At 42.7% G+C, this 24,802-nt stretch overlaps 1 protein-coding gene across 1 annotated transcript in view; it reads right to left on the bottom strand.

Annotated features, from left to right (window-relative positions):
• GABBR2 (gamma-aminobutyric acid type B receptor subunit 2) overlaps window positions 1-24,802 on the bottom strand; it is a 1,152,522-nt gene that overhangs the window by 363,357 nt on the left and 764,363 nt on the right. Inside the window, exon 11 of the mRNA XM_075314883.1 lies at window positions 2,701-2,833. Coding sequence (XP_075170998.1) covers window positions 2,701-2,833 — 133 coding nt within the window. The remainder of the gene's footprint in view (window positions 1-2,700; window positions 2,834-24,802) is intronic.

Here is a 24,802-nt window from a genome sequence, read left to right as displayed (position 1 = left end):
ATCATAAGAGATTAAAAACTCTTTATATATTATACTCCCCTTTCCATCCTGCTGAAGCAGCTCTCTGCCTTCTCCTCAAACCTGCTTCTGGTCTTCTGCTTTTCAGTTTTTACTCTTTGGCATCTCTGGTGCTGACTAGGTCTCACGGAATGTCATGACTTATGTCAGCTCATGATGTCAGCTCACAATGTCATCAGATCATTTACAAACTCACGACTAGACCTCCCGCCACCCAATCTGGAAGTTAAGTCAGCAAAGCTGTTGTAACAATTACATGCTTGAAAAAGTAACCATAGTCCAGTCATGACGTCAGTGTGAAACCTCAGTACAGAAGTAGACAAAATCAGTTCTGCTTTAAATATTTAAATGACTTGATCCAGCTGTCATGTGTGTGTCACTGGAGACAGGCAGTCATGTGGTATTTGTCAGGAGATGGTCACAGTATTTGGCTGTGCAAAATCCTCCCTGACTTTCTATTGTTCGTGCTGCTAAGATTGATTTACTAGGTAACTTTCCTGCTGGGTTTTCATCTCTTCCCCTTTAGAAACAAGGTATGCGCTCTTTCCATCCAGCTGCTGATTATCAGTTTTCCTCTTTAGGACCCAGTGGAGCCTTCCTTCCATCCAGCTGCTGGTTATCAGTTTTCCCCTTGCGCTTAAATTCTCCCATCTTCACTGGACTTGTGCTGGTGATATTATTCAGCTCATTCAAGCTCTGGTTGCAAGCAGGAGGCTTGCACTCATCTATGGTATAGTTGCTGAAACTTGGCTGAACGTCTACCTGAGTCATCTGTGGATAAGAGGTTCATGCACGTTTCCCCTGTGTGTCCTCCTTGTATCTATAGGGTTTAGTGGGGTTGACAAAGAGCTAACCCATCCATTCCCTATTTAGGGCCGAGCATTAGGGATGCCTAGGGTTAGGTATCTGGCTGGGTGCCTAGGTGCGGAACCTATCTAGGGTAGTGAGGGACCTCAGGGATCAGCGATAGGTTTAGTCAGGGGTCACTATCTTCCCCTTCCCTAGAAGCAGGGTTTCCCTGCCTTCAGATGTGTGACTTTTCCCTGGCTGGTATCAAAATGGGGGGGGACCGCACGTTGTTTTTTTTTAATTTTTTTTTTTTTCACGGCACAGTATAGTCTTGCCCCCCGGCGGCTGTGATTGGTTTCAGTGAGACAGCTGTCAATCAGCGTGGGGGCGTGTCTAACTGCAACCAATCATAGGCGCCGGTGGGCGGGGAAAGCAGGGAATACGAGATTGTTTAATGAGTGGCCGGCTTTTTCAAAAGAGGAAAAGCCGCCGGAGTTTAGAGAACAGCCGTGCAGCGCCGCACCAGTGATTAGGGAACGGTAAGTATGAGAGAGGGGGGAGACTGACCGACAGACAGCGAGAGAGGGACAGACAAGACAGAAAGAGACCGACAGACAGAGAGACCGACCGACGGACTGAGGGAGATTGAAAGACATAGATAGGAAAAGAAAGAATGACCGACATCGCTAGAAAAAAGCACAAAACGTACATGGAGCATCCAGAGATGCATCCGTGTCACATATTGTGCGCACATAACCATTGACTTTCATGGTGTCCGCGTTTGCGTGTTCCCTGCAGAAAACGGACATGCTTCCGTGCAAAACGGAAACACATACGGATCACGGACACTGACACACGGACATCATGAAATGACCTCAAACATAGATTAACATTGGTGCACGTTTGGCCGTGTCTCCGGTACATACGGAAACGGGCCAAACACGCACGTGTTTCACGGACGTGTGAAGGGGGCCTAAGAGAAAGCTGGAATTGGAATGAGGAACTCAGCAGAGGACCGAGCTGAGGTGGTGGGAGGGTTGAGGTGAGTATATTTTTTTTCCATTTTTAACTCCTTCACTACCTTAAAAAGAATCTAGCAAAATGTTTAATCTGAATTTTTGATGGAATTTAAAGCAGATTCAATACACATTGGAATGCATATCTTTATGGAGTACCCTAGTCATTTTAGAAAATGGGAACTGGCTGAAATTTAACATACATGTGTTAAAACCACAAAAATGAGTGCACACTTGTTAAATTTCTGTATTGCTCCAGTTTGATTGCTAGAAACTACAAGTAAGTAGCAATACACAAATGTAATATGACATGGCCATATAACCAGTATTATAACTAGCCTGTTTCTCTGTGCTCAACACTAAACCAAACAGTTGTAATATTAATGGAGGTGGAGTGCTGAACATTAGGAAAGTACATTCAGCTGTAAGTAAGCCCTTGATCAAATAAGTGTTGTTCTCTACATATTCACTTTCATTTAGGTATAATATGGACATGATATGAACACTCTTTACTATACACCGTACTCATACACCTCCTGTAAACCATATACAAGTTAACTCTTATCACCCTCTTTATTGTAATTACGTGAGAAAGCTACACACCATCATACACACTGGATTTACTGTATTGGCCACATAGTCTGCTGTAACACCTCTGCACAGAAGCCACACAAAAACGTCCCAATTAAAGAAAATGCTTTGCAGTAGTGTTGTCAGGAGAAAAAAAGGGGTCAACTGCTCTGGAAAGAAGAAATGCTAAGCACAATGTAAAGTATGTAGCGCAGTGTATGACTCATTCAATTGTGCAGCGCTTACTGACAATACAGTCTGACAAAGGTGAAAAAGGTAGAAAAGCAGCAGATGGAGAATTACTTACTGTGCACAAAGTTTCAAATGTTTTTGCTGATACAAACGATCCATCAAGGCCAAACAGAAATATAGATGCGTAGGATAACATTCCTCCAAGGATAATAAGGTTGTTCATATAAGGACTAGACATCTTTATTAACCTGTCGAAGAGAACACATATATGCTGGATGTCGAAAGAGAAAGCAGCACTTCACGTTTTCAAACAGTAATCGCAAATATATAGCTGATCTTATATGTAGGTTTTTAGGAGCCCAGACAGATGCATATAGAGTAGGACCCAGCAAAATGAGGTTGCCGTGCGTGGCTGCTGGGCAGTTATTACAATGGCCATTCTAATATGCTAAACACCTCAAAAAACCTTTATTGGTAGTTTATATATGCATATATTATAGTGTGCGACTGTTTTTTTCTTTATTATATCTATCTATTTAAAAATGGCAAAAAATAGAGCAGCGCCAGAACAATAAAGATACAAAGCTTCTTTATTAACAACCAAAAAAATCCAGGTATAGAAAGAACAACTGGAGGCATCACACCAAAATAGTATAAAAAGTAGTATTTTAATGGCCTATCTACGTATGTATCTGATATCTCTCTGTCTGATATCTATCTTTCTAATATCTATCATCTATTTATAAATCATTTATCTAATATCTATTATCTATGTATTTAATAGATATATTTCTAATAATATCTATCTAATATCTGTCTAATATCTATCTTTTTAATATTTATCTATTTAATATCGATCTTTCTAATCTCTAATTATCTATCTACCTATCTATCTATCTATCTATCTAGCTATCTGTCTGTTTCTATTATATATCTATCTACAATCTCCCTATATTATAGCCAACTGCCTTAATTTTTAACCCCTTAGTGACGGAGCTGATTTTCACCTTAATGACCAGACCAAATTTTGCAATTCTGACCAGTGTCACTTCATGAGGTTATAACTCTGGAACGCTTCAACGGATCCCGGTGATTCTGAGATTGTTTTTTCGTCACATATTGGACTTCATGTTAGTACCAAATTTAGGACAAAATTTTTTGCGTTTATTTATGAAAAAAATTGAATTTTGGCAAAAATTTTGAAAATTTAGCAATTTTCAACTTTTGAATTTTTATACCGTTAAACCAGAGATTTCTGTGACACAAAATAGTTAATAAATAACATTTCCCACATGTCTACTTTACATAAGCACAATTTTGGAAACAAATTTTTTTTTTGTTAGGAAGTTAGAAGAGTTCAAAGTTTATCAGCGATTTCTCATTTTTACATCAAAATTTACAAAACCATTTTTTTAGGGACCACATCATATTTGAAGTGACTTCGATAGGCCTAGATGACAGAAAATACCCAAAAGTGACACCATTATAAAAACTGCACCCCCAAAGTACTCAAAACCACATTCAAGATGTTTATTAACCCTTCAGGTGCTTCACATGAACAAAAGCAATGTGGAATGAAAAAAAGCAAAAATTAAATTTTACCTAAAAATGTTGCTCTAACCCAAATTTATTCACTTTTAGAAGAAATAACACAACAAAATGGACCACAAAACTTGTTCCCCACTTTCTTATGAACGCACGGATACCCCACATGTGGTCAGAAACCTCTGTTTGGACAAATGGGAGGGCTCGGAACAGAAGGAGCAATATTTGAATTTTGGAAAGCAAATTTGGCTGAAATAGATTGCAGGCACCATGTTGCATTTACAGGTCCGCTAAGGTACCTAAACAGAAGAAACCCCACACAAGTGATGCCATTTTGAAAACTAGACCCCTCAAGGCTTCTATCTAGGGGTATAGTGAGCATTTTGGATCCACAGGTACTTCACAGATTTTGTTAATGTTACGTTGTCATATTGAAAATTTTAATAATTTTCTCAAAAATGTTGCTTTAGCATCAATTTTCTCACTTTTTCAAGAGGTAATTCCAAAAATGTGACCTCAAGGTTTGTTACCCTCTTTTTTATGAGCGCGGTGATACCTCACATGTGGTCTGAAACCTTTGTTTGGACAAATGGGAGGGCTTGGAACGGAAGGAACAATATTTGAATTTTGGAAAGGAAATTTGGCTGAAAAAGATTGCGGGCACCATGTCGCATTTGGAGGTCCCCTAAGGTACCTAAACAGCAGAAACCCCGCACAAGTGACCCCATTTTGGAAACTAGGCCCCTCAAGGAATTTATCTAGATGTTTGGTGAGTACCCTGAACCCCCAGGTGCTTCACAGAATTTTATAACATTGAGCCATGAAAATGAAAAAATAAAATTTTACCACAAAATTGTTATTTTAACCAGGTAGCTTTTTTTCACAAGGGTAACAGGAAAAAATCACCATAAAATGTATTGTGCAATTTCTCCTGAGTTTGGCGATACCTTATATGTGGTGGAAATCAACTGTTTGGGCACACGGCGGGGCTCGGAAGGGAAGGAGTGCCATTTGACCAAAATTGTCTGGAATCAATAGCGGACGCCATGTTGCAGTAGGAGAGCCCCTGAAATGCCTATACAGTGAAGCTCCTCAACATGTGGCCACATTTTGGAAAATAGACCCCACAAGGAATTTATCTAGATGTTTGGTGAGTACCCTGAACCCCCAGGTGCTTCACAGAAGTTTATAATGTTGAGCTGTGAAAATAAAAAAATACATTTTTACCACAAAATTGTTACTTCAACCAGGTAGCTTTTTATTCACAAGGGTAACAGCAAAAAAATCACCATGAAATTTATTGTGCAATTTCTCCTGAGTTTGGCGATACCTTATATGTGGTGGAAATCAACTGTTTGGGCACACGGCGGGGCTCGGAAGGGAAGGAGTGCCATTTGACTGCAAAATTGTCTGGAATCAATAGCGGACGCCATGTTGCATTAGGAGAACCCCTGAGGTGCCTAAACAGTGGAGGTCCCCCACAAGTGGCCCCATTTTGGGAAATAGACCCCTGAAGGAATTTATCTAGATGTTTGGTGAGTACCCTGAACCCTCAGGTGCTTCACAGAAGTTTATAATGTTGAGCTGTGAAAATAAAAAAATACATTTTTACCACAAAATTGTTAGTTTTTTTTTTTACAAGTGTAAAAGGAAAAAATTCAGCATAAGATTTATTGTGCAATTTCTCCTGAGTATGCTGATACCTTATGTGTGGTGGAAATAAACTGTTTGGGTGCACAGCAGGGCTTGGAAGGGAAGGAGCGCCATTTGACTGCACACTTGGCTGGAATCATTAGCGGACGCTATGCTGCATTTGGAAAGCCCCTAAGGTGCCTAAACAGTGGAGATCCCCAACAAGTGACCCCATTCTGGAAACAAGACACTTCAAGGCTTTTATCTAGGTGTATAGTGAGCAGTTTGAATCCACGAATACTTCACAGAATTTGATAAGCTTAGGTTGCCATATTGAAAATTTTCATTTTTTTCACAAAAATGTTGCATTAGCATCAAATTTCTTACTTTTTCAAGAGGCAACAACAAACCGTGGACCCAAGAGGTTGTTATCCAATGTCTTATGAGCACAGGGATACCCCACATGTGGCCAAAAACCTCTGTTTGGATAAATGGGAGGGCTTGGAATGGAAGGAGCACCATTTGAATTCTGGAAAAGTTGAAATAAATTGCGGGCACCATGTCACATTAGCAGGGCCCCTCTGGTACCTATACAGCAGAAACCCCCACAAGTGACCCCATTTTGGAAACTGAATTTTATTCAGGAGTATAGTAAGCATTTTGAATCCGCAGGTACTTCACAAAAATGTTGCTGTAGCAACAAATTTCTCACTTTTAGGCTATGTGGCCATGATCCAGCCACACGGCGTCTAGTACACAGTGTCAGCCTTCCTGCAGAGATATGAGTGTTGTCCACGGGAGAACGCAGCTGCCCATGCCCACGATTTGGGTTCAGGCTGCTGTGGACTTTAGCTCTATTCTACCTGCAGAGAACACTCTTGTCTCCGCAGCATAAACTGACATGCTGAGGTTCGGGAAGCTGCGCCACAGGTCAGTGTATGTTGCGGAGAAAAGAAGCACAGTGGGCATGGGATTTCTAAAAATCCTTCCACTGTGCGTCTACTGCACAACGCAGCGCTATGGATGCAGGGAAAACACTCTGCGCCCAAAACGCTGCAAATCCCGATTGTTGGCGCACAGCCTAAAATGCTACAATGGATGAATGGATAGATGTCAAACAAATATAACGTCCCATTCCCCTGCATATTCTAAGCTGGTGCCCTTTAGTGCCTTTCATGTGGCGCTAAAGGGTGCCTAGCCTTGTATTTAGCCCGCATAAAAAAATTAATAATTAAAATAAACGACGTGGGGTCCCCCCTATTTTTGATAGCCAGCTAGGGTAAAGCAGACAGCTGTAGCCTGCAAACCACAGCTGACAGCTTCACCTTGGCTGGTGATCAATGTGGAGGGCTCCCCAGGCTTTTTTTTTTTAAAAAACAAACAAACAAGCGTGGGGTCCCCCCCAAATTAGATCACCAGCCAAGGTGAAGCAGACAGCTGGGGTCTGGTATTCTCAGGGTGGGAAGAGCCATGGTTATTGGACTTTTCCCAGCCTAAAAATAGCAGTCCGCAGCCGCCCCAGAAGTGGCGCATCCATTAGATGCGCCAATCCTGGTGCTTCGCCCCAGCTCATCCCGCGCCCTGGTGCGGTGGCAAACGGGGTAATATACGGAGTTGATACCAGCTGTAATGTCACCTGGCATCAAGCCCTGGGGTTAGTGATGTCACAGCATCTAAACAGATACTTGACATCACTAACCCAGTCAGTAGTAGAAAAAAATAAAGACAAAAAAAAAATTTATTTGAAAAAACACTCCCCGAAACATTCCTCTTTCACCAATTTATTGAAAATAAACAAATTTCGGTCGCTGTAATCCATTTTGGAGGTCCCTCGACGACTCTGGACCTTCTAGAATATGGGGGGTACGCTCAGGGAACGTATCCCCCATTTTCTGGAAGAGCAAGCTCTCCATGAGCAGTGTGGGTGCAGTAATCTGAGAATACTGCACTCACACTGCCCCGGTCCAACCTAGGACAGAGTGACCTGCAGTAACCTCATTCCAGAATATGAGGGGCACGCTCACAGAACGTACCCCCCATTTTCTAGTACAGCAGGCTCTCCATGTGAGGAGTGTGGCTGCAGATTACTGCACTCACTCTCCCCCGGTCCACAGTGCGCGGTCAGCGTCCCTGCTTGCAAGGATCCAGCTGACAGCCGCTGTCTGCACATGCGCCGCCAGCTTTCCAGAGGGAGGCGGAGTGATCGCGGGGACAGAGCAGCAGCCAGGTAACGGAAGACCGGGGGCTGAGGGGGGGGTGACGATGGGAGACCTGGCGGGACCTGGGGACAACTTTTCCGTGTCACATGCGGCAGAAAGAGCAGGATGAATGCGGCCGCACGCTACTGTGCGCTGCGCGCCGCCATCTTGCACGCTCCGGGGGAGCGCTCTGGAGAACCGGAGGGTGCTCTGGGGGACCAGACAGCTCCGGTGTACCGGAGGAGGGGTCAGGGGGAGGACATTTCCCTGCGATCTGAAATGTTTGATCACTTCAGATCGGAGGGAAATGAATGCAGAGCCGGCGGCGGCGGCAGTTTTCGGCGCGCGTCGGCGCCATTTTGGATGTTCCAGTGGGGGGGTTGATTTCTCCGATACCGGGGGCCTTGGAGGCACTAGAGGATTAAATTTATTTATCATCTGACATGTTTGATCATGTCAGATGAGAAAGAAATCAGTATTATTTGCCATTTTTTTTTTTTTTTATGTGTACGTCGGTATACGGTGTATACCGGCGATCACATTATCGGGGTCCAAAAAAAACACCCCGATTCATAATCTTGGGGGTCTCAGCTACCTCCGGTAGCTGAAACCCCCGAGATTTTTCGTCACTGGGGGGCGCTACAAGCTTTTTCCGGCCTGACGTCTCAAGACGTCGGAACAGAATAAGTACCCTGTTTTTCCGACGTCTTGAGACGTTAGGCCGTTGCTATGGGGTTAATATCTATCGATCTATCTAAATAGAGAAACAGCATAAAGATTGAAAAATAATGGGTGCAAAGCCTGTGAAACAAGAGAAAGAGAGGTAGCATTCCAAAAAAGGCAAAAGAAAAGATGGACTTTTATTAGCTCATGTGCCACGTGGGCTAATAAAATGTCCACTTACTCTTTGTAATGTTTGTGCTGCCTCTCTTTCTTCTTTTATTTTTCTACAGTTGAAACCAGAAATTTACATACAATATCTAAAAATACATATATACCGTACATGTTTGTATCACTATCTGACATGAATCAGAATAAACCTTTCCCGCTTTAGATCAATGTATACTTGCCAAATGCCAGAATGAGAGAGAATGTTTTAAGACATTTTTATTACTTTTTGCAAAGTCAAAAAATTACATACACTAAAGGCCGCTTTACACGCAGCGACATCGCTAAAGTCTTTTGTGACGCATATCCGGCTGCTTTAGCGATGTTGTTGCGTGTGACACCTACGTGCAATCAAAAAAGGTCGCAAAATCATGCAAAATCGTTTATCATTGACATGCTCCCCTATTCCCAAATATCGTTGCAGCTGCAGGTACGATGTTGTTCGTTGTTCCTGGCAGCACACGTCGCTATGTGTGACACCGCAGGAATGAGGAACCTCACCTTACCTGCGGCCGCCGGCAATAAGGAAAGAAGGAGGTGGGTGAGATGTTACGTCCCGCTCATCTCCGCCCCTCCGCTTCTACTGGCGGGTGCTTAGTGACGTCGCTGTGACGCCAAACGAAATGAAAGGAGGCGGTTCGCCGGTCACAGCGACGTCGCTAGGCAGGTAAGTAGTGTGACGGGTCCAAGCGATTTTGTGCGCCATGGGCAGCGATTTGTCCATGACGCACAAACGATGGGGGTGGTAACGTGTAAAGCAGCCTTAAGAGTACTATTCCTTTAAACAATATGGGTTAGCTCATATGATGATGTCATGTCTTTGGAAGCTTCTTTATTGGCAACATCTGAGTTAGAGACACACCTGTGGATGTTTTTTAATGCACACCTGAAACACACTCTTTGTGCAGCATCATGGGAAAGTCAAAATAAATCAGCCATAATCTTGTGAAGAGAATTCTGGACTAGCACAAGTCTGGTTCATCTTTGGGTGCAGTCTCCAGATACCTGAAGGTGCCTCGATCATCTGTACAAACAATTATATTCAAGTACAAACAAGATGGGAATGTTCAACCATCATACTGCTCAGGAAGGAGATGGGTTCTGTGTGCCAGAGATGAACGTGCTTTGGTCAGACATTTGCATATCAACCCAAGAACAAAAGCAAAAGACCTTGTGAAGATGCTGGCGGAAGCTGGTAATATTGTGTCATTATCCACAGTGAAACGAGCACTGTATCAACATGGGCTGAAAAGCCACTCTGCCAGGAAGAAGCCATTACTCCAAAAGAAACATAAAAAAGCCAGACTAATGTTTGCAAATGCACACAGGAAAAAAGACCTTAATTTTGGGAGACATGTGCTGTGGTCTTACAATACTAATACTGAACTGTTTGGCCATAATGGCCAAGGTTACATTTGGAGGAAAAAGGGACTAGCCTTTAAGCCTAAGAAGATAATACCAACTATGAAACACAGGGGGTGGCAGCATCATGTTGTGGTGTTGATTTACTGCAGGAGACACTGGTATACTTCAAAAAATAGATGGCATCCTGAGGAAAGAAGATTATGTGGCAATACTGAAGCAACATCTCAAAACATCAGCCTGGAACTTAAAGCTTCGGCGGAAATGGGTCTTCCAAATGAACAATGACCAAAGAATACGGCGAAACCGGTTACAATGTGGCTAAGGGACCCCAAAGTCAATGTTTTGGAGTGGCCAGTACAAAATCCTAATATTAATTCTATTGAAAACTTATGGGCAAAGCTGAACAGGCAGGCGCGAGCAAGGTGACCTACAAACATGGCTCAGTTACACCAGTTCTGTCAGGAGGAATGGGTCCAAATTCCTACCAACTATTGTGAGAAGTTTGTGGAAGGATATTCAAAACATTTGACCCAAGTCATACAGTTTATGGCAATGGTACCAAATACTAATGAAATGTATGTAAACTTCGAACTTTGAAGAAAGTAATAAAAATGCCTTAAAACATTCTCTCCCCCTCATTATTCTGGCATTTGGCAAATATAAATAATTTTGGTTCTTAATTGACCTAAAACAGGAAAGGTTTATTCTCTTTTTGTGCCGCCCCCGCGTCAGCAGCCGGGCTGCTCGGACCCGGTGGCTCGAGGGGTCTACGGACCCAGGGGTCGTGCGGCCACTCAAATAAAGGGGGGCTATGTACAGGGGATGGTGTGGAAAGCTTGTGACGCCACCCGTGGTGTGTGGTAAGGGTAAAGTACCACCGCTGCGGCTGGGAGTACCCAGTGGCGATGGTGTGGGCAGCCAGGTGTTTAACCCCTCACGGGTAGGGGGGGATGCCCCAGGACTCGGTGATGGTGTCGGGAAGGTGCCGTCGGGCCTGTAAGGGTTAATTGCGTACTCACTCAGTTCAATAACGCTGACGCTGACAACCATGGTAAACCAAAGTTCTTGATGCCACCGCAGCAGGGAGGGAGCACGCCTAGATCCTATGCCCGTTGGTGTTGCTTGTTAGCCTGTGACCTTGACCTTGGCACCTCATTCTGTAGTTGGTCCCTTTCAGCTTAAAACTAAACGGGTCCCGCTCACCCGTATGGCTAATGGAGTGAGCTTGCTCTAAGGGTTCACGCTTGGGATTTTCTGGACTATGCAGTGGGAAAGTCCTATCCCCTTCGTTGCGCTAGTACCCCAATTTTGGAGCGGGTGGAGAATGGATCTTGAAGGCTCCATCCTCGTTGAGTGAATTACCAGGACGCCTAAAGCTACATCCTGCCAAGGGGTCCACGTACCCCGTCATGCCCTGGCCCCTGCCCGGTGATGGTACAAGGCCACCGGCTGTCCTCCTCGACAGTCCGTGCCCCTTGTCACGATCCCCTGCGACCGGGCTCCAGCTCCTACCAGGCCCAGACCAACGTCTGCCACCTAGAAAACAAGGAGCCCAGCTCCTGACCTCTCCACTTGAGAGTCACTTCTCAACTCACTTGTGACCTCTCCTTTTGAGAGTCACTCCTCGAGGAACTGACTATCTCCTAACATTCCTGACCTCCCCTTAACCAACCCCCCAAGTGGCCAGCCCTATTCCCTTCAGGCTGTCCACTGGTGTGTCTGGTGGGTGTGGTGCAGAGTGTTCCTAGGGTTTTGATTAGCTTGTTCTTAGCAACACCAAAGGTCAGGGACCCGTAACCAAGGAGGGTGGATACTGTGCAGAAGGGCAGATTAAACAATACCCTGTGACGACCTGATAGGCCAGGGCGTCACATTTTCATGTCAGAAAGTGAGAAAAACATACATATGTGTCTTTTTAGATAGTGAATGTTAATTTTTTAGGGCTGATTCAGACATTTTTTTTTTTTTTACGATGATTTATTAGCGAATTTTACTGCAAATCCACAAAGCAAAAATGTGCTCCAAATGCTCTTTGAATATGCTTCGTACTGTAATACTGGGAAGTGTTCAAAATAACATGAAAAGTTGGAAAAGTATTCAAAGAGTGCAGATTGGTGGATGTAAGACTCCTCATATTAGAATCAGTGTTTATTGTATATATACATTCGATAAGTCATAAATATCACAGAAGGTAGTACGTCTTTAATTGTTTGTGCGCCTCCTGATTGGTTGACTATGACAATGTGGCCCTGGATCATAATATGATGTGCACCTCTGTTGACAGAAATATTATTTAAAGAAGAATTCCCATTTTTTTAGCAAAATTAACAAGTCCCCTGTTAAATGTATGGGCCTCTCACGAGCCAATTACACCTATTAAACGTACATTTACACCTCATTGCAATAGAAAAATGAGTGGGCTCTCTTTTCATAACAACTATAGAGCTTTTCTGTTTGTATCCCCCCTGTAGGTACACACAAAGAAACAGCAAGTATTTATTGATATCACCTACAATAATCTCCAAAGTATGGAACCCTTTTTAAGAACATGAAACTATAATAATAATTTTATTTATATAGCGCTAACATATTCTGCAGCACTTTACAATTAAGCGGGAACACATATAGACAATAACATTGAAAACAAAGTAACACGTAGTTCAACAGTTAAAGGAGGAGTGAGGGCCCTGCTTGCAAGCTTACAATATGTGATGAAATAGTGGGGACACAATAGGTAAAAATACTTGTTATTTATGGTCAGCCATCATCATAATAAATAGGGGTTTTCATATAAAACAGCATGATCCGGTCATCAGCCAGTATCTGTGTAAGTGCAGTTATCATTTACTGTTGGGTGTGTGGAGGATGTGAAGACTGATGAATAGGAGGGAGCAGATTATGATTAACATTTAGAAGGTGGGAACATGGTAGAGTTAGGTTAGTGAGTTGAGGTGATAGGCCTGTCTAAAGAGATGTGTTTTTAAACCACGCTTAAAAACATGGGTACTAGGTACCAGTCTGATCATTTGGGGTAGTGCATTCGAGAACACTGGTACAGCATAAGAGAAGTCTTAGAAACATCCAATAGCAGGCATCATTGGAGCTATCTTGTGCATGCGCGCGGCTCATTTCAGACGCATCAGCATCACCTCAATAGTCAGTGTGCCACAGAAGTTTTAGCTTCTGCACTCCCGATCAGGCAGATTTTAAGGCACACTGATGCTGCTGAAATGAGCTGCGCGCATGACAAGACTTCCAGAAGCTGCGGTGATATGGAAATCATGTTATCATGCCCACAGGGGCATGATAACATGGAAAGAGGGCTGACTAGCCTGTGAAAACAACAATCCTTCGACTAGTCAAGGCCATAATTAGCATAGGAACAGCGCACTTTCTAAATGCTTTTTTTAAACATTGATTGATTTTAGTAAATAGCATTATGCAGGAATTTTGGCATACACATGTGAATGCTGCTGGGTTTGAGGGCATAAGGGACTGACAGGTTCTCTTTAATGTATTTACTTATGGCATTCAATATTTTTGACACATTCACTGCAAGAGCATCTGACACCATATACAGCAGATGATATAAGCATTGAATACATTACCAAAGTTAATGCAGGGTGGGCCATTTAAATGTATACACCTAAATAAAATAGGAATGGTTGGTGATATCAACTTCCTGTTTGTGGCTAATTAGTATATAAGAGGGGGAAACTTTTCAAGATGGGTGGTGACCATCGCGGCCATTTTGAAATTGGCCATTTTGGATCCCACTTTATTTTTTCCAATGGAAATAGGGTCATGTAACACATCACACTTATTGAGAATTTCACCAGTAAAACAATGGTGTTATTGGTTTTAAAGTAACTTTATTTGTTTATTAATTATTTATAATTATATGACCACTTATAAAATGTGTTGAAAGTGCTGCCCATTGTGTTGGATTGTCAATGCAATCCTCTTCTCCCACTCTTCACACACTGATAGTGTACCGCCCCGCGGGCTCGGCTGCGACCGCCGAGCCGCTCGGATCCGTGCTTGTACAGTGGGTGGTGGCTCGAGCTCCTCACGGACCCGGGGGTCACGTCGCTCTGCAAGGGTGTTGGCGCTACACGCAGGGACTTGATGGGGAGTTCCACGGCCGGGGCCACGGTGGTTTGGTTTGGGATGTAAGTTCGTGACGCCACCCACGCTGCCGTTAACTAGGCCTCCCGGGGATGGTGTTGCGCAGCTTGGTGTTGACCCCTCCGTGGGTAGGGGAGTGATGGTCCCGGGGGCCCGAGGAAGGTGCTGAGGCGTGGGACCGGGTGCGGGCGTATGCTGGCGCGGTGCGTGGCCCGAAGGCACTGGTGTACTCACTATGACACAATAGACTGGAGTCTCTGGTAAACCAAACGAGATGATGAACGGGGCCCGCAGCCGGCTGCAGCTTCTCCCTGAGCGGGTTGGTGGTTTCCGCCTTTCTCCTGCACCTTGTTATATGAATGTTTGACTCCTATGCCTAAGCAACAGTAGTCCACTCCCCGGCTTGCTGGTTGTCGGAAGAGCCCTGTTTGCCCGCAGACGCTGGCCCTTTGGGTCTCTATGCCTTGGCGGTGGCTTTACCCTGTATGGCTGGGCTGTTGTCTTCTAACGGGTCTTGTGTGGGATAGGTCCTTAAGTCTAGTCCTCAATCAGTTGATTTGACTCGGCCCTGTCAGTTCGGGGCTTTGTACTGGGTCTGAGTACCCCTCCTGGTGCTCCGGTTTCCAATCGGTTCCCCGGTTCGGTACCGGCGGGCCACCACCCGACCCCGGTCCCTACGGTTCCACCGGCTGTAGTCCCAGCTCCTGCAGGCGGCCACCACCGTCTGCCTCCTTGCTAAAGGTGACTGGGCTCCGACCCAGCCACCTGAGTAGACTGTTGGCAGGCCTGGTCACAGGTCTGCCCTTGTACTCAACCTCTCTCCTTCACTGTCAAGACTACTCTGCTCTAGAACTTCTGTGTCTTTTTCCCGCCTCAAGGCCTGTGAACTCATTGGTGGGCGGAGCCAACCACCTGGCTCCGCCTCCCTGGTGTGGACATCAAACCTGGAGGGTGGTGACAAGGGTTTCTTGGTTAGCTGCTGTCACCTTTTCAGGGAGGGGGTGTGTGTGCATGGGATTACCTGGGACGACCTGACTAGTCCAGGGCGTCACAATAGCAACACCGCAGAAGAAATGCTAGCACAGGCTTCCAGTATCCGTTGTTTCAGATGCTGCACATCTGGTCTTGTATCCTCAGTATTCAGAGCACTGGTATATCTGCAACTACCCCTTAAATAGCACTGTCAATCAGGACAGCAACATCTAATTTGTTAAAAGGGAGTAAAAAACATCCTTCAACATGATTGACCCCCTCAATGGTAATCACAGGTGCTGATTGTTGCCATGTACTCAGGGATCATCTTATGACCTCAGGGCATGGTGGTCTTTTAGATCCTGCAATAAGCAGTGTCTAACAGATAAAGTCAGTGAGTCACTGAAAGGTCTCCAACACTGCAGTACAATAGTGCTGTAATGAATGAGATCAGTGATCAAAGTGAAAAATATTATTGTTCCACAATGGGACTATGTGAAAAAGTAAAAAAAGTAAAAGAAAATGTGTAAAAAAAAGTAAAAACCACACAAACAGCACACACAGAAACAAAACCCGTTTCACCACAAAAAAATTCAGCGTTGTATTAAAACAAAAATAAACCAAAAGTACACATAAAAGGTATGGCAGCAGCTGAAATGGCCTAATCTATTAACCAGTCACCTTTTTTATTCCCTACAGCAAACACCTTTAAAAAAAAAATAAAAAAAAATACAATGCTGACACATAAAACTAAATATAAAGTGATTAAAAAGTCAAATGTAAAAAAATTATATAATGGAAATGACAAATCGTTCCATAAAAAAACAAGCCCTAATGTGGCTCATTCAGCAAACAATAAAAAAGTTACAGCTCCCAGAATATGGCGAAGTAAAAACAAATTCATTTTTGGAAGATACAATCTCATAGTGGTGATAACTGTAACTGTTTAATTTCATTAGGGATTTGTTGTCTGTGTTTGTCTGGGGTACTGTGAAAAAGCAAAAAAAAAAAAGTGTGTCTAGTGATTTAGTCAGTAGTATTAGCCACACCTGTTTCTAGAAGCTTCTAGCAGCTTCTAGTAGTCCTTGTAGAACTATATAAACCAGCCAGAGCTAGCGAGGTGCTGAGAGTGCGAGGTACTGAAGTAAAGGGAGGCGACTGAAGATAAGTGTGGCATAGTTTTAACACAATCTCATAGTGGTGATAACTGTAACTGTTTAATTTCATTAGGGATTTGTTGTCTGTGTGTGTCTGGGGTACTGTGAAAAAGCAAAAAAAAAAAAAAAAAAAAAGTGTGTCTAGTGATTTAGTCAGTAGTATTAGCCACACCTGTTTCTAGAAGCTTCTAGCAGCTTCTAGTAGTCCTTGTAGAACTATATAAACCAGCCAGAGCTAGCGAGGTGCTGAGAGTGCGAGGTACTGAAGTAAAGGGAGGCGACTGAAGATAAGTGTGGCATTGTTTTAACACAATCTCATAGTGGTGATAACTGTCGCTGTTTAAGAAGAGAAGAGTCGCCGTAAGCTGATCGATTGCTGGGACTTGCCGGGTCTCGCTGTTTGAGGACATCGCAAAACCGTGCGCCTGACGGCGCGCGACTTTCGCCTGTCATACGCTACATCAGCATTATGGAAGAGAAGAAAATCCACATGGTCACCTGCAACACATGCTACATGTTTACGGATCTGCCACACAAGAAATTCAACTTCACCTGTCAAAAGTGCAAACTTGTTGCCCTCTTAGAGGAAAAGGTGCGGGGACTGGAAGAAAGAATAGCAACTTTGAAGCTAATTAAAGAACATGAGGACTTCTTGGACGAGGCAGAAGCAACAATTCAGGATATGGAAAGTGAGAAAAGCTTCAGAACACATACAGAGGCTGAAAAGTGGACACATGTGACCAAAAGAAGCCAGCGGATCAAGTGGTCGGCACCACCCACACAGCTTAGCAACCAATATGAAGCCCTCATGCTGGAGAACGAACTTGGCACAGCTCAGGATGATACCGTCTCTACAGGAGAAGACACAGTATCATCAAAAGAAGTTACTTTGTCAACAAAAGCAGAAACAAAAGACACTCAAAAGCACTCAGGAGCAACAAGCAGTGCGTCCAGAAAGAAAAGAAGAGTGGTAGTTATGGGCGACTCACTACTAAGAGGCACGGAGGCAACTATCTGCAGGCCGGACATAACCGCACGAGAAGTATGCTGCCTCCCTGGAGCAAAAATCAAGGATGTGGCCAACAGGATACCAACTATCCTCGGATCCAAGGACGAATACCCGTTCCTATTGATACATGTAGGAACAAACGACACGGCAAGAAATGATCTGCCAACTATTTGTGAAGACTTTGAAATTCTGGGGAAGAAAATAAAGGAACGGAACGTACAGGTTGTTTTCTCATCAATCCTCCCAGTCGATGGCCATGGTGTCAGAAGATGGAATAGGATACTAGATTTGAACAACTGGCTACGACGGTGGTGCAGGCAGCAAGGATTTGGATTCTTAGACCATGGAGTGAATTACCTCTACGATGGACTTCTCGCAAGAGACGGGATACACCTCACAAAACCTGGGAAACACACGTTCGCCAGAAGGCTTGCCACACTCATCAGGAGGGCTTTAAACTAGAAGAAGAGGGGATGGGAGAAAAAACAGCAGACAAGAACATGCAGCAGAAGGACAAACTAATCAAGGATACTAGATGCCGTAAAGAGGACCCAAGACAGGGTACTAAGAAGGAAGCTGAGAAAAGGGGAGCAAAACTTCTTTCCTGCATGCTGACCAATGCAAGAAGCCTGACCAATAAGATGGAGGAACTGGAGCTGGTAATGTATGAGGAGAAATACGACATAGTAGGAATAACTGAGACATGGTTAGATGATAGTTATGACTGGGCGGCTAACCTGCAAGGATATGAATTGTTTAGGAGGGATCGTAAAAAAAAGGAAAGGGGGTGGAGTCTGTCTATATATAAAGTCCAGTTTAAAGCCCAGACTAAGAGAAGATATTCAAGAGGGAAATGAAGAGGTGGAGTCTCTATGGGTGGAGATACAAGGAGGGAAAACTAATAAAATCCTCATAGGGGTTTGTTATAAGCCACCAAATATAACAGAAACCACTGAAAATGTATTATTGAAACAAATAGACAAAGCAGCAAATCACAATGAGGTGATTATTATGGGGGACTTCAATTACCCCGATATAGACTGGGAAACTGAAACCTGTGTATCTCAGAAAGGAAACCGGTTTCTGTCAGTAACTAAGGATAATTATCTGTCCCAACTTGTGCCGGGCCCAACTAGAGGGGCAGCCCTTCTGGACTTAATTTTAAGCAACAGGCCAGATAGAATAACAGACGTACGAGTGGATGGGCACCTCGGGAACAGTGACCACAATATAATACAATTCCACTTGTCCTTCAGTAAGGTGCCTTGGAGGGGGGTTACAAAAACGCTGAATTTCAGGAAAGCAAAGTTTGATCAACTTAGAGAAGACCTTCGCCAAATTGATTGGGACAATGTCCTCAAAAATGGGAGCACAGAAAATAAGTGGGAAATTTTTAAATCGGTATTAAACACCCACTGCGAGCTAGCCATACCATACAGAAATAAAAGGGCTAGGAACAGGAGAAAACCAATGTGGCTTAATAAGGATGTAAAAGGGGCAATGAATAATAAGAAAAAGGCATTTAAAAAGCTAAAACAAGAAGGCAGCGAGGAAGCATTAAAAATATATAGAGAAAAAAATAAAATGTGTAAAAAACAAATATATTTAGCAAAAGTAGAAACTGAGAGACTCATTGCTAAGGAAAGCAAAACAAATCCCAAACTATTCTTTAATTATATAAACAGAAAAAAGATTAAAATTGATGGTGTTGGCCCCTTAAAGAATAATGAGGGTAAAATCATAGAAAGCGATGTGGGAAAAGCAAATGTTTTAAATACTTTTTTCTCAACTGTGTTCACACAGGAAAAGCATATGCCAGGGGAAATGCAGAGTGATCATGTAAATGCCCCATTAAGTATGACCTGCCTAACCCAGGAAGAAGTGCAGAACCGACTTAGTAACATTAAAATTGACAAATCACCAGGCCCTGATGGCATTCACCCTCGGGTATTAAGGGAGTTAAGTAATGTGATAGACAGGCCTCTATTCCTTTTATTTAAAGACTCTATAGAAACTGGGTCTGTTCCACTGGATTGGCGGCTAGCAAATGTGGTACCAATATTCAAAAAAGGGTGCAAAAGGGAACCTGGAAACTATAGGCCGGTAAGCTTAACATCTGTTGTGGGTAAAATGTTTGAAGGGTTTTTAAGGGATACTATTATGGAATGTCTCAATGTTAATAACTGTTTAACTCCATATCAACATGGATTTATGAAGGATCGCTCCTGTCAAACTAACCTGATCAGCTTCTATGAGGATGCAAGCTCTCAAATGGACCGAGGAGAATCATTGGATGTCATTTATCTCGACTTCGGTAAAGCATTTGACACTGTCCCACATAAAAGACTGCTAAGTAAAATGAGAAAGCTTGGGCTCGGGGAAAATGTGTGTAGATGGGTAGGTAGCTGGCTTAGTGGTAGAAAACAAAGAGTGGTTATTAATGGTGCATACGTAGATTGGGCCAGGGTTACTAGTGGGGTGCCACAGGGGTCTGTATTGGGCCCCCTACTATTTAATATATTTATTAATGATCTGGTGGATGGTTTACAGAGTAAAATATCAGTATTTGCAGATGATACAAAACTATGTAAGGTAGTTAACACAAAGGAGGACAGTTTGCAACTACAGATGGACTTGAGTAAATTGGAGAATTGGGCTGAAAAATGGCAAATGAGGTTTAACACAGATAAGTGTAAGGTTATGCACATGGGAAGGAGAAACAGATGCTACGATTACTTACTAAATGGGAAACTGCTGGGGAAATCAGACATGGAAAAAGACTTAGGCATCTTAGTGAATAAGAATCTAAATTGGAGTGCCCAGTGTCAGGCAGCAGCCACCAAAGCAAATAGGGTGATGGGATGCATTAGAAGAGGTCTGGGGGCACGAGATGAAAACATCATTCTCCCTATGTACAAATCACTAGTCAGACCACACTTGGAGTATTGTGTGCAATTTTGGGCGCCGGTGCTGAAGAAAGACATTACTGAACTTGAAAGGGTTCAGAGGCGGGCTACTAAAATAATAAATGGAATGGGTGCATTACAATACACGGAAAGGTTATCAAAATTAGGTCTATTTACTCTAGAAAAGAGAAGACTTAGGGGAGACCTAATAAATATGTACAAATATATCAGAGGGCCATATAGAGATCTCTCCCATGATCTGTTTGTACCAAGGACTATGACAAGAACAAGGGGGCATTCTTTTCGATTGGAGGAAAGAAAATTCCTACATCAGCATAGAAGAGGGTTCATCACGGTAAGAGCAGTGAGGCTCTGGAACTCTCTTCCTGAGGAAGTGGTGATGGCCAACTCACTGAATGAATTTAAGAGAGGAATGGATGCATTTCTTGTTAGCAAAAGTATAGAAGGTTATAAATAGCATAATCTTACAGGTAGATAGAAAAGCGACCAAGATTATTAGAGGAATGGGTGGGCTGCAATACCAAGACAGGTTATTAAACTTGGGGTTAGTTAGTTAGGAAAAACAAAGGCTTAGGGGGATCTAATCACAATGTATAAATATATGAGGGGACAGTACAGAGACCTTTCCAAAGATCTCTTTACACCTAGGCCTGCGACTGGAACACGGGGGCATCCGCTACGTCTTGAGGAAAGAATGTTTAATCATAATCACAGATGAGGACTCTTTACTGTACGAGCAGTGAGACTATGGAGCTCTCTGCCGTATGATGTTGTATTGAGGGATTCACAAGTAAAATTTAAGCAGAGCCTGATCGCATTAATTGAAAAATATAATATTACCAGTTATGTATATTGGATTTTATGACAGGGTGTTGATCCAGGGAACTAGTCTGATTGCCGTATGTGGAATCAGGAAGGAATTTTTTTCCCCATTGGAGCTTATTTGACACATTGGGGTTTTTTTGCCTTCCTCTGGATCAACATGTTAGGCTACGGGTTGAACTAGATGGACTTAGAGTCTCCCTTCAACCTTAAAAACTATGAAACTATGAGTGTAAAAGTAGCATTGCATAAAAATTATACAAATCTGGTATCGCTGTAATCGGATTGACTCGATGAATAAATTGGTGCTATCAAAAAATAATAATAAAAAAAAACAATAACTGAATTGAGGGCTTTTGTTGCTTCTGCATCATAAAAATCTGAATAAAAAGCAATCACAAAATGTCATATACCCCACAATGGTACCAAACAAATCTCCAACTTGTTGCGCATAAAGTAAGTTCTCATATAGCTCTGTTTTCGAACTAAAAAGTTATTGTTTTTAGAATATGGAGAGGAAATGACTATTTTTTTTCTATAAGAGCATTTTTACCATGTGATAGTAGCAAAAAAAAACAACTATAAAAATCTGGTATCACTGAAATCACACCGACCAGAAGAATAAAGCCATCTCATCACTTATACTGCATGGTGAACTATGCAAAACTAAAAATAAGAACTATTCTTGTATTGCTCTCTATTTGTTCATTCTACTTCCTAAAAATTGGAAATACCCTCAGTTCACAATTATCCTGTAATACACGCTAAACGGTTATCTTGGAATTTTCGTGAAAATCCCCTCCCCCCCACCCATGATAGAACCTCTCACTAAAATGAGGCAATGGAACCTATCTGATCTCCAGTCTGACTGTGTACCAATACCAATTTAGGTCCATCATCTGTCAGGAGAAATGTAGGGGATCCCACATTACTGGTAGACTCAGGAAAATTGACACATCTCCAACATTTGCTCAAATACATTCCAGTGAAATCCATGCTCGGAACTCAAATGTCCTCCTCTCTGAGCCCCACTGTGCCTAAACCACAGTAAACAACCATCTATGTTGCATTATTGTAGTGGGGAGAGCCCACTAAACAATTTACTGGGTGAGTGTTGCCAGAAGCACAACCTGGGTACAATGTATGAGCAATAGGCTGTCACATTTGTAATTATCCAGAAAAAACGCATGACATGGATGGCACAAAATAGTCACTGCAGCCATAGATGTATTCTTTGACAGGTGCAATTTCTAAAATGGGGGAATTTTTTTATTTTTTTTTGCTCTTCTGGCACTTTATGGTCTCTGCAAATGTCACCAGCAAATCAGTGCTCCAAAAGCCAAATACCGCTTCTTCCTTTTCAGCCCTGCTGTGTGGCTAAACAGTGGCTTCTGATGACATGTAGAGCATTACCATGTTTGGGAACAATTAAAAAACTAATTTTTGGGTCCAGTATCCCCTATTAACCCTTGTGTAACTGAAAAAAATCTGCAGCTAATAAAAAAAATTTGAATTTTTACCTCTAAAATGTTAGAATTCCATGTCCCAGAATTATAAAGTTATGTGAGGCACCTGTGGGTTCAAAATACTCAATACACCCCTAGATGAATTCCTTAACCCCTTCACGACTGGCTGATTTTTTGCTTTCCGTTTTTTTTTTCGCCATTCTTCTTCTGAGAGACGTAACTAATATATTTTTCAGTCAATATGGTCATGTGAAGGCTCATTGTTTGAGGAACGAGCTGTACTTTTAAATGAAACCATAAGTTTTACCATATAGTTTACTGGAAAACGGCAAACAAATTCCAAATGCAGAAAAATTGCAAAAAAAGTGCGATAGCACTATTATTTTTGAGATATTTTATTCACTGTGTTCACTATATGGTAAATCTGATGTGTGGGTGTAATGCCTCAGGTCAGTGCGAGTTCGTAGACACCAAACATGTATAGGTTTACTTTTATATAGGGGGTTTAAAAAAAATCGGAAGTTTGTCCGAAAAAAGTGGTGCACGTTTTGTGCCATATTTTGTGACCCGTAGCGTTCTCATTTTTCGGGATCTATGGCTCAGTGACAGCTTATTTTTTGCATCTCGAGCTGACGTTTTTAACTACTATTTTTGCGCAGATGCTACGTTTTGATCGCCTGCTATTGCATTTTGCGCAAAAGTTGTGGCGACCAAAAAACTTAATTTTGACGTTTGGAATTATTTTGCCGCTACGCTGTTTACTAATCATATTAATTGATTTTATATTTTGATAGATTGGGCGTTTCTGAACGCGGCGATACCAAATGCGTGTATATTTTTTTAATTTTTTTAACCCTTTAATTTTCAATGGGGCAAAAGAGGGGTGATTTGAACTTTTAGTTTTTTTTTTATTTTTTAAAACGTTTTTTTACTTTTTTTTATTTTTCTAGTCCCCCTAGGGGGTTATAGCAATCAGTAATTCGATTGCTCTGCCCTATCTGCTGATCACAGCTACAGAGCTGTAAACAGAAGATACGCTCACTTTCTGCTTCACTCGGCTCCGTGGCCGAGTGAAACTGAAAGTAATTCATGTGTACTACAAGAGTCATCACATGACCCTGTGCTATCATGACAACCACCGAAAGTCACGTGATCACATCACGTGACTTCCGGTATCGGCTGGTAAGTATAAGTTTACTGCCGATGCCATTATAATGGCGCTGTCACATATTGACAGCGCCATTTAAGAGGTTAAACGGCACGAGCAGATAACGATTCTGCACGTGCCTAGCAGGCACAAATCTCAGCTGTGAATATCAGCTGAGATGTGCGCCGATCGCGGCATGCTGCCGGCAGCAGATCGCGGGCAGTAACATTATGACCACTAGGACGTAATATTACTGCCCGCGGTTGTTACGGGGTTAAACAATGAAATTTATAATATGGGGTCAACTGTGAGGCTCTCTGATGTGGCACCTCAGAGGCCCACAAACGGAATTTGCATTTTAAAAGCCAAATAGCAGTCTTTCCCATCAGAGTAGTGTAAAGCTACATATGGGGTACGACCACGTTCGGTAAAAAATGAATAACAAATTGCCTTCACCTGTTATCTCTTGTGTGAATGAAAACTTTGAGGCTAAAGTAAAATTTTAGAGGAGAACATTTTTTTCTTTCATGATTAGAGATGAGTGAACCTAAGGTTCGGTGTTTGATGTTTGCACCGAACACAGACTTTACAAATAAAATAGAGTTCAAGTTCAGAGATCGGGTGCTTTACGTATGCAAACCACTTACGTGAGCATTGCTCTGCTCAGGTACACTTGGTGCTCAGCCCAGTGTGAGTCCAACAGCATGACCAGATATAGTGTGCACCAAAAAAAAAAAGGAAAAATATGCTCACCTGCACCCCGGAAGTGCTCTGTTTATGGCTTTCTGCATGTGGGCGGAAACAAGAACTGCCTAATTAGTGACTTCCATTGGGGTTCAGTTCAAGTCCAGGTCCCAAATCAAACTTTTTCAAAAGTCCAGCTGCACCCGCTGAACAAAACTTCAACGGCTTCACTCATCTCCATTCATGACCCTATCATACAAATTTCTGTGTTGTATTT

Source organism: Anomaloglossus baeobatrachus, chromosome 6 (genome assembly GCF_048569485.1).
Source record: "Anomaloglossus baeobatrachus isolate aAnoBae1 chromosome 6, aAnoBae1.hap1, whole genome shotgun sequence".
In the NCBI taxonomy this organism is placed as follows: Eukaryota; Metazoa; Chordata; class Amphibia; order Anura; family Aromobatidae; genus Anomaloglossus; species Anomaloglossus baeobatrachus.
Note: the sequence above shows the minus strand (reverse complement) of the source record. Positions and strands in the feature narration are given on the sequence as shown.